Here is an 11,497-nt window from a genome sequence, read left to right on the forward strand (position 1 = left end):
TTAAATTAAACAATTAAAAATAATAATATTATTTTCGTCATCTATATTTTTTAATAAATTCGAATTTAGAATAACTACTTCATTTGTTTTAATAAATTCGGATTTATTAAAATTTATTTTCATTTTTTTAAAAGAAATGGTACCATGTGACAGTAAAGATAATACCAATTGTACCATTATAAGTCTATAAGACTCATTACATTGATGCATCAACATCATAATGACATGTGTAATAATTAAACACAAACAAAGCATGTGAAATGATAAAGCTAAAGACAAACACACCCAATACATATTAAGAAACCATAAACCATAACGCCTTTTTTGCATAACAAGTTCTAAAATAAAGTAAAACACTTAAATATCAGTAACTTAAACTAACTTCAAGCTAGGAACAACGTGCAATCGCTACAATGGAAACTAGAATTTTATTATAATGAAAAGAAAATTCTGAAAACAACACACAAGGAAACATTGTTATCAAATAAACTAAAAAAAGAACAGACCACATTTTTCCACAATCACTAGCCAATGCATAATTAATATTGCAATAGCAAATGATGTGCTGGTCTGAATTTATAGGCATGTTCAAATTTCCTTCGGTGTTGGTACAGCCCTAGAAGCATTATATGCACGTTTACTCTTGAGCAATAGAGGGAATAAAGGATTAAGTGGGAATATCTTGGGCCAACACTAGCCACTAACAATAGTTCTGGATTTGCAACAAGCAAGACCAATCACACCAAATTTTCCCCTAGAAAGAGTTCCATAAATCTCATTATTAATGCTTGAAAGTGATGACTAGCATTTTGCAATGTCTTGTTCCTAGTTCCCTTTTGATAGTCCTTGTAAAGGTAATTTCACTGGTGAGAGCTTATTCATAGTGATTTGATTAGCTCCCAAAGGTTAAGGTGCAGCTCCTCCAACTCTAAATCTAGTTAAACAAACATTTTTTAGCTTTGATGGAAAAGCTGGGTTAAAAGGGAACAATTTAGGCTAGCAATGGTCACTGACCAAAGTAATGGCTTTGCAACAAATAGTACCAAAGAAGCTAATTTTGCCACTAAAAATGGAGTTAATAACATCTATAAGACACCCTTGTACAACTGCAAGAAATTACCAGCATTGTTGTATGTCTTGATCCTCAGGTAGAAGCCCTAGGAGAGCAACCTTGCTTGTGGTGAGTCTAGAGATTTGTCTATTTCCTTTAGATGATTGACCACACGAGTTATTGAGCAATGGAGCAAAGATGGGATTGGAGGGGAATAATTTAGACAAGCAATTTTCTTCAATCTTCGAGATGGCATTGCAACAAGAAGAACCTATAATGCTAAATTGGCCATTGGTAAGTGAACCATAAACTTGAGTTAGACACCCTGGTATGTTTACAATAGATAACAAACATTGCCCATTTGCTCCTAAAAGAACCCCACCACCAAGGTTTGGGAATAATCCAGTTTTTTGTGGTAACAATTTGGGTGTTTGCAGCAATCCAAGTATTTGTTGCAACTAAGCTTGCCCTATAGAAACCAACACAGCCAAACATGCATATACAAATATGAGAACAATTTTTGGTAATTTTTTTGCCATGGTACTTAGCAAAGTGGATAAACCTGTAGTGTGTGTGACTAGGGATGGCCATACCCATTGGGTAATGGATATCCAACCTTACCCGATCTAAATGTTTCGGGTAATACCCGGTTCTTCATAGATAGAGCTTAACCGGGTAAGGTATGGATATTACCCGAATTTTTCGGGTAGGGTATGAATATTATCCAAACCCGACCTGTTAAAAAAAAAAAAAAAGGGCAGGAACAATGGTTACATATTGTAGTATTGGTTTTGTTTTTTCAATCTGGAAATTATGTACCAATTACTCTTATACAGGAATGAATATTCTTTGGCTCATTGCAGTGCTATATTTCCCACTTTTTTTTTTATAATTTATTTGTTCTCTGGAATGCTTCTATGATATGTAATAATATTCCAGCAAACTCTTGAATTTCTTTTTCAATCATTTGAAAGTTTGGCTGCCATATTGTTTGAGAAAGTTCTTATGGACTTCTCTATCTGCAGCTCCTGACTTTGAAAAAAAAAAAAGAAAAAAAAAAAGGGAAACAGAGAGTTTTGAAAAGCTAAGCTTCTTTATCTTATGTTCTGGACATGGGGATGACATGTGTCTTTCTCACTATGCCTGTATGTTTGCATAAAATGTTAGACCATTATGCCTGTCTGTTATCATGTTGCTTGTCTGGTTTTTATAAGAATATGGAAGCTCTACATTTTTTTACTAGTTGACATGAGTGGAGTTCAAATCCTGGCTATTGAGATCTTTTTTATGGACTATAGAAGTTGTGCTTATCTCTTCCTCTCATTGTGAATATAATTTGATTCTGGTGAAGTTATAACATTAGTTGATTTGTTATGTAAGCGAAGCAGTAAAAGAGATCTATCTTGTGCTCCTTTCTATACTCGATTTCCTCAGCATTTGAATGGCATTGGGAGTTCTATTTTAAGAATGCTATTGATGTTCTGTTTGGACTTCTAAAGCAAGTGTTGACAAATAGACCTGATCTGAAGTTAGTTGTAATAAGTGCTACTCTTATTACACTGAAAAGCTTGAAAGTGACTTTTATTACTGTTACATTGATCTTGATTTTGTAAAATTTATTTTAGGAGTTTCCATTTGCTTGACAAACAATTGAAGAGGCAGAGGAAAATGTTGCTTCTTTATTTTATTTTATTTTGTATCTAATAAAATTTCTATCTCTATCTCAAAAAAAAAAAAAAAAAAAAAAAAAAGAAGCAGATACAAATTAATCAATAAATTTTTTTATTGATTAGTTTTTTCTGTTTTAAGATTGGTTAGTTTTTATTAAAAAAAAAAAAAAAAAAAAAAAGGTTTCGGGTAGGGTATGGATATCTATGGATAATATATTCGGGTATGGATATTAACGGGTATTGATAATCGAGTATCCCTGGGTAAACTTTTCGGGTCGGGTATGGGTATACCCGGTCCATATCCTACCCATGACCATCCCTAGGTGTGACTATAGGTTTATCGATGGTATTAAAGGATGCTTGAGGCTAATGGAAATGAGAGGATGTGAATTTATAGTTCTTATTAAAGACATAAAAACTGAAATCTTTTTAAGTGTCATTGACGCATTAGTTTTATTCTTCAAAATCTGTTCTATTAATACCATCATCAATGCCAAATAACTTTCATTAAGACTATTGTAAATTATACTTCATTGATGTTGGTCATTTTTTCACAAAGGTATTCTCGAAAGTAATGAATTTAATAATAATAATATATAATATACTTTAAGGGCGCTTTCGGCATAAATATCAAGGTGTCCTAATAAAGCTTCCATGGTTGTTGTTACTCTTCCCATTAACCAAACACCAGGGGCAAAGCTCTTTTTTGGGGTATTTTATAAATTTTATTTTACACAAATTGCCTAATTTGCAAAAAAGATCACCATTATTTTATTATAATTTTTTAGAGTATCACTCCTTAAAATTAAATCTCCTCTAATTTTTTTTTTAATTTAACATTTTATGTCTAATTCAAAAATTGACAAACAATTTGAAACTTAACAACAACGAAAAGCATAGTTCTAAATAATAAAAATTTGCAATAGAAAATTATTTTTATTAAATACTACCATTTGAACTCGAAAAATAGAAATCACCAAATAAGGGAGGACAAGAAAAAGGAGAAACTATGTTCTAGTAGTACTTTTTTTTTTTGTTTTGGGGGGGGGGGGTGGGGACTCTTTTTTTTTTTTTTTTTGGGTCTAATATTTTTTTAAATGATTAAAAAAAACCATATATTAAGAGAATTTTAAAATTTAAAAAAAAAAAAAAAAAAAAAAAAAAAAAAAAAAACTAAAAAACTATGTTGTGGCTTTGCCCCTACAAAACACAATATAGTCGTCAACCTACCATGTACAATATCCATGATTTTGTGTATGTATAACTCACAAGAATGTCAGTAAAATTATATAATAAAAAAATTGTCATGTGTTCAAGTGAATCATTTAAAAGCTTAAAAGAACCATAGTTATAGCAATCTTCTAATTTCTATCTTACTTTGAAATTTATCTACAAATTCAAACTTTATAATTTCAAAACACTAAAATTGTGTAATTCACTCAAAAATTAAGGGGTCATTTGGTAACGTTGTTCTAGTAATATTGTTTGTATTTTTTGGAAATATGTGTGGATAAAAAAGTGTATGAAGATACGTACAATGTTGTTTAAAAATTGAAAACATGTGTTTAAACACATGTACAAAATAGGCCCTAAAATACTAATATCAGCTTAGGGGGAAAAAGAAAATAAAGCAAGATAACTCCACAAATAATTAAATTAACCAATTCAAAATAGTAATACTAATTTTTGTCATCTATGTTTTTTTAATAAATTTGGATTTAGAATAGGCACTACGAACTCAAATCTTTCTTTTCCCCTTTCTTAAGTAAATGCACCAAAATGAAATGAACAAATTGAACTAGACAGAATAGACTAAAGTGCACCAAAATAGACCGAAGGGATCAAAGTGGACTAAAAGTGACCGAACTGGACTGAACTAGACTAAATGGACTGAGTTGGACTGAAATGGACCAAAATGGACCACTCAGACTGAATAATCTACCATATCACAATTTTTTTATTTATTGATTTGTTCTACTAATTTTTTATAATGCTAAATATATTAACCGATTGATTTTACACATTCATTTTTTTCTTCTAATAATATCTTGGATGGTTTAATATACTTAATATTATAAAAAAAAAAATTTAGAGGAACAAATAAAAAAAAATGGTGTCGTGGCCAATAATGTGACTCAATAGCAATGTGGCAATACTAAATGCTACTCTTTGGCAGTTAGATATTATATAAATAATAGAAGTATACATTTGTAAATTGTAAGGAAATGCCAGCATTATTGCTTCTTGCATGGGTTACTAGATGTATTCATCGAAAAACAAAACATAATTTAAACTACTAGGAACCGTGCCAATATTTCTAACTTCATCCTCGCCTCCATTTCTTTGTGTTTGCTCGGTTCCTTGTAATGCTTGTTGTATTGAACCTTGGGGACTGCTAACTCTAACCTTTTCTACTTGCATGTCACTTCTTGAGTTGTGTTTTGACTATTAATCTGTGCAATGTCCAAGATAGTTAGCAAAATTTAGATATAATCACTTTGTTTATGGTATAATTACTTTAACTAAAACAAATGAAAATAAATCATTCTAATTTAAAATAAAAATTGAAAAAAAATAAAATAAAATAAAAGGATTGGTCAAATATAAAACATCCATCTCAAAATGTCATTTGAGAAAATACTTTTCTTAATTTCAATTTATGCAAAACAACCATTATTGAATTAAATGGAAATTTTTTTGCTAAGAACGTATACATATTAAGGAAAAAAAGAAACCACATGTGTCTTTTTGATAAGATAAAACAAAGATATACGTATCTTGACAAAACGTCATAAAGGGTCATTTCTATAAGATGATACAAAGGCATAAGAACAGTGTTTCTATCAAACCATTCATTTCCGCGTAAACAATTGATAGATATTCACAACATGAGAAAAGACATGAAAAACTTAAGCTTGCTAGACATCAAATTTGAGAGTCATACCTTTCTTTTCTATTTTACATTTACATCTTCACACATAATAAATGCTTCTTTTCCACCAAACTCAAGCATAACTGGTCTAAAGTGTCTCGGAACCATTTCTCATCATATGCAAGAAACACTAACCGTGTGAACCTATAATTCAAAAAAAAAAAAAAAAAAAAAAAAGGGACCAATTTACATGTTGAAACATGTATCCTTTTTTTTTCTTTTCTTTTTTTAACAGAAGGTAAGCAAGTTTTATTAATGATCTAAATCAATTGGGTATCCATTTTTATTTGGCTAAATATGTTAGAAACAAAAAGAGCCACCGCTACCACTATAAAGGTATATAACAACTAACAAGTCCATGAAGACTCAATACATGGAATCATGGATACATCAACATCAAACAATCGCGTAATGACGTGTATATTAATGAAACACAAACAAAGCACGTGAAATGATAAAAGTTAAAAGACTCACGACGTGCAGTTCTTAGAAGCGACGTATAGAATAGATGCAAATACAAACAACGACCTGTCGCAATGCTGATTGAAGGTTACCGTGGGTTTTGATGCTGCCCTGTCCTCTCCTCGTCCATCCATTGTGCACGTTCTGATAAGTTGTTTTGTTTTGTTTGTTTTTATTTTTTATTTTTTTTAATTACTGATTATTTCAAAAAGTTTAAACTAACCGTGGGCTTTTAATTACTGATAAGTATAATAAATTTAATTAATTAGAAAGCAGTAATCCAACTTAGGACCTTCTATTTATATACCACGTTAAATAACTAATCCTTCCAGCTTAAGTCTTTAATTCTGATATGTTGTTTCGTTTGTTTGTTATTTTATTTTATTTTTTTAAATTACTGATTGTCACAAAAGTTTAAACTATTGGAATTGATAAATTTAATCATTTAGAAGATCATAATTTAACTTAAGACCTCCTACGCGCTCAAATACCATATTAAATAACTGATCCTTCCAACAGAAGAATTAGTAATTTAACATTTTGTTTTTGTATAAATTTTTTTTTTTTTTAATCTTTAAAGGTCTCTTAGTTTATGTCATTAATTCAAAGCAATAGTCAGCACTGGCTAGCTAGTCCAATTAATTACTCCACAACCAGTCCTTTTAATTTATATATATTATGTCCAACTCATATGTCACCGAGTAATGTACAAACTCGTCAAAGCAGAATCAGATTTCAGGCATCAAAAAGCAGACTCACCCATCAAAATCATTGAATTAAATTACCAAATAAAGGAAGAGGAATTATAGTTATACACTTACACACACACAACATCGACCACACAAAGAGACCTTCGTTCGTGAGTGGGCTCCAGGTCGAGTAGGAAGCCATGTGTTTTTCCATTGATGAAATTAATTTTACTATGGCCCTTTAAGACTCTTGTGGAGCCTAAAGACAGTTTCTTGTAAGCTAAGGGATTGAAGGGAGCCATGACATCAGTCTTATGATATCATTGCTTCTATTCTATCTACTAACTCCACATTCGAAGAAATTGCGCTATGGCTGCCTTTACCGACTTTCCAGTATTAAGACAAGCTACCAGTCAATTTAGATCAGCGATTGGTGTAAAACTTTTTCACATGGATGACCAATGAGATTCTCATTATATAAGTGCACAAACACAATTTTCACCCAACTTCCTTCTGTATTAAAGTTTTTTTTTTTTTTTTGGTTGAGAATATCCTTCTGTATTAATTAAATAGGTTGAATGGAATAATATATTGTCCTTATTTTTTTAATCTTTTTTTTTGAGAAGGTTATTTTTTTAATCTTAGTTTTCAAGATTGTTTATATAATTTAATATATTTCAAATAGGTCCAAACTGCAAAAAGTAATAATAATTATAATTCAATAAGTGAGAGTGATGAACTTGAATTGTGGTCGTTTTTATTAAAAACATTATGAAATGTCAGTTGAGTTATAAGATTTTTAACTAAAACTACTATATGATTATGATATAGTAAACACAATTTTGAAACCAAAATTACTTTAATCTCATGGGCACGGGCACAGTGATGTGGCTTGAATTCCGTTCGTACGTTAACATCTTACTTGAATTAGATTACAATAATGACACTTTTGAAAAATAAAAGGATTAGAGTGAAATATTGTAAAATATATAGATGATTTTGAACTAAAAGTGAAAGATTTAAGGACCAACTATGCAATTTAATATGTTATATAAGAGATGCGACTAAAGAGTTTCACTTCTGAAATTAGGGAAGAAAAAAAAACGAAGCAAAAGCACTTATCAAACATGACACCACAAAACATGTTTGCTAATCTAGGATCGATATTGGCCAGTTTGATGTTTATCCGGGCCATGTTTCAGCAATACTTTCCTCATCAGCTTCAAAACTTTCTTGAGAAATACTCTCAAAGGGTGATGGCTTTCTTTTACCCTTATATCCAAATCAGGTTCAATGAGTTCACTGGAGAGCGTCTCACAAGGAGTGAAGCTTACTCTGCCATCGAGAATTACCTCAGCTCCACTACTTCCATGCAAGCAAAGAGGCTGAAGGCTGAAATAGGTAAGAACAACCAGTCACTTGTTCTTAGCATGGATGATCATGAAGAGGTTGGTGATGAGTTTAAAGGGGTCAGGCTCTGGTGGGCTTCTGGTAAACATGGTGTGAGAGCACAGACGACATTGTTTAATCCAGTTCCTGATGAGAAGAGACACTACAGGCTCACTTTCCATAAAAAATATAGAGATCTCATTATTGGGCCATACCTCAGCCATGTGTTGAAAGAAGGTAAGGCAATCAAGGTAAAAAACAGGCAAAGGAAGCTTTACACTAACTATGGTTCTTATTGGAGCCATGTTGTGTTTGAGCACCCAGCAACATTTCAGACACTTGCAATGGAGCCAGAGAAGAAGCAAGAGATTATTGATGATCTGAATGCATTCAGCAAGGCAGAAGAGTTTTATGCAAGAATTGGGAGAGCTTGGAAGAGAGGGTATCTCCTTTATGGCCCTCCAGGGACTGGCAAGTCCACAATGATTGCAGCCATGGCTAATCATTTGGGTTATGATATTTATGACCTTGAACTCACTGCAGTGAGGGATAACACTGAGCTGAGGAGGCTATTGATTGAAACATCAAGCAAATCTATTATTGTGATAGAAGACATTGATTGTTCGCTTGATCTTACTGGTCAAAGGAGGAAGAAGAAAAAGGAGAAAAAGGAATCAGGAGAAGAAGAGAAGGAACCAAAGAAAAAGGAAGAAAAGGAAGAAAATGAAAACAAATCCAGCCAGGTTACTCTTTCTGGGCTTTTGAATTTTATTGATGGGCTCTGGTCAGCTTGTGGTGGTGAAAGGCTGATTGTTTTCACTACCAATTATGTAGAAAAGCTTGATCCTGCACTAATTCGAAAAGGAAGGATGGATAAGCACATAGAATTGTCATTCTGCAAGTTTGAAGCTTTTAAGGTGCTGGCAAAGAATTATCATAAGCTTGAATGTCACCATTTGTTCCCCAAAATCAGTGAGTTGTTTGAAGACGCAGATATGACCCCAGCTGATGTTGCTGAACATTTGATGCCCAAGTCAATTTCAGGGGACGCAACATTATGCTTGGAGAGTCTGATCCAGGGTCTTGAAAAGGCAATAGAAGAAGTAAAGTTGAAAGCTGAGGTGGAAGCAAAAAAAATTGAAGAATCAGCCAAAAATGAAGCAAAAGAAGAAGATAAGTAATTCGTGGTGAAGATTGATTGGAGAGCCAAGAAGGTAAAAGAATTCTAGCCAAGAGGTGCAAAAGTAAACCGGCCATCAGGAAAAAAGACAAATGGAGGAGCAAAAAGTTATATAAAGTAGAAATGAATGAGTGGCCTGGGCTGTAAGATTCCGACTTTAGGATTGGACCAAAAAAATCTCTCTTTATGAATAGAATAATTTTTTTTTTGATGAATTTATGAATAGAATAATTGGTTTAGGCAAATGAACTATAATGTATGACACATTTAATCAAACTTTTGTAGGTATGCCTCAATCTTGAATGATTTCTTAAAATCATGCAAATGTTCAACATAGCATGCCAATTTGGGAAATTAAGCTGGTTGAACATCAAAACTTTCTGATTAGCATGCTTCTCTTCAATTGGTTAATTATGCTTGGTATGAATTATGAGTAGGCAAAGATATAAATGCCAAATAATGCAATTAGAATGTGAATGTCTACACCATTTCAATGATTTAGGTCCCTACTCAACCTCCATGGTGTTCTATCCTTAAGAAAAAATCGATTAAATTCATTTGTTTCTAAGCAGGGACGGAGGGAGACTTGGACTTGGGGGCAATGGCCCCCCCTATTTTTTTTTAATTAATATATACATAGTCACCAATTTTAGCAATTTTGTTCTATAAAGTCACACTTTGCCCTCTTTAATATTATCATTGATTCTTTTAGAAGTACTACTCTAGTTACAAAAAATTTTATAACATTTTTACAAACTGTTGTGAGAGTAAACTTTTATTAATTTGCATCCGGGCTCATCACTTACATTGCATTTTTACTTACTAATAACCACTCACCACATTAATAATTTGTAAAAAAAGTTTGTAATTCTAGCATTTTCTTCCTTTTAAAGACCAGATCTAAAATCTAAAGCAAAATAAATAAGCCCAAAAAAATTATTCAACAACAAAAATTACCAATAGTAAAGCTAAAAACAATTAAACTCAATCAACCAATTTTATCTAAAACAAATAACTTGACCCTTAAAAAAATTTTAAATAAAATTTTTTTTTTGGTAGAAATAAAATAAAATAATTTTGTCCATACCTAGATGCACACATAAAAAACACAAAAAAAAAAAAAACAAAAAAAAAGAAACTCATTAGTTGTTAAGCAACTAAGCCGGAAGTTAGAGCCACCGCACGTAACTAACAGCAAAACTGCCCTCCTAACTTCAAGTTCTGACTCCATCCCAGTTTCTAAGGAACAAATTGTAAAGCAATCCCACCTATGAGATAAAAACAAAGTGTACCTTGCAGCATCAAACTTAACTTCAATAATTTTAACTTGAAGCATGTCGCAAAAATGTCCAATAAATTCTCAGTTTCTTGGCAATACCTAACTAAAGCTTTAAATTCTAAAAATTGAATAATTGGAAGTTGACTTTGTAACTGGTAACTTGTAACAGCATCAAACCGCAATTGTAGACTCAATTAAATGCCGTACCACGGTTTGTAAGTCCTACATATGGAATATGGAATATGGGTGTTTGGTACATATATTTAAAAAAAATATATTTATTTGAAAATATGTGTGGAAATATGTGTGTAAAAATACGAATAATATTTATATTGTTTAAAAACTAAAAACATGTATTTGAGTAAGTACTTATACTTATATTGTTTAAAAATTAAAAACATGTGTTTAAGTAAGTACAGGACCTATATATCCCAAACATAAGTGTACTATACAAGTTTATGGAATAATGTCACGCGAAAAGAGCTATGCTTGTTTGCATTCTAAACGTGGTCCGGACAAGCACAGATGTGACAAAAAATATACTATAATACGGAAACAATAACATTGCAGTAAAATTTAGTTTAAAATAAATTAGAGCATTTAAGGGTAACAATTCATGAAGACAAGCATGAAAATGCTGCTAAAAGTTTATTAGTAGTATATTACAATTTTAATAGAGTTTTAACTTATAGCATCCGTTTTTAATAATTGCACTATTTATCATCATACCAAAAAAATACTAATTAGTTTTTAGTATAGACGGAGATTGAATCTCAAATCTCTTATTCAATAATCAGAGACTTTATTAGTTGAGCTAACTGGAACCAGTGACAGTGCCAAGATTT

At 31.6% G+C, this 11,497-nt stretch overlaps 1 protein-coding gene across 1 annotated transcript; it reads left to right on the forward strand.

Annotated features, from left to right (window-relative positions):
* The first annotated feature begins 7,839 nt into the window (after positions 1–7,839).
* Positions 7,840–9,669, forward strand: LOC115976788 (AAA-ATPase ASD, mitochondrial-like). The gene has a single exon (XM_031098278.1). It carries the CDS (start codon positions 7,863–7,865, stop codon positions 9,372–9,374), a length of 1,512 nt encoding a protein of 503 aa, XP_030954138.1. The 5' UTR covers positions 7,840–7,862; the 3' UTR covers positions 9,375–9,669.
* Positions 9,670–11,497: the final 1,828 nt, after the last annotated feature.

This window comes from Quercus lobata, chromosome 2 (genome assembly GCF_001633185.2).
Source record: "Quercus lobata isolate SW786 chromosome 2, ValleyOak3.0 Primary Assembly, whole genome shotgun sequence".
Taxonomy (NCBI): domain Eukaryota; kingdom Viridiplantae; phylum Streptophyta; class Magnoliopsida; order Fagales; family Fagaceae; genus Quercus; species Quercus lobata.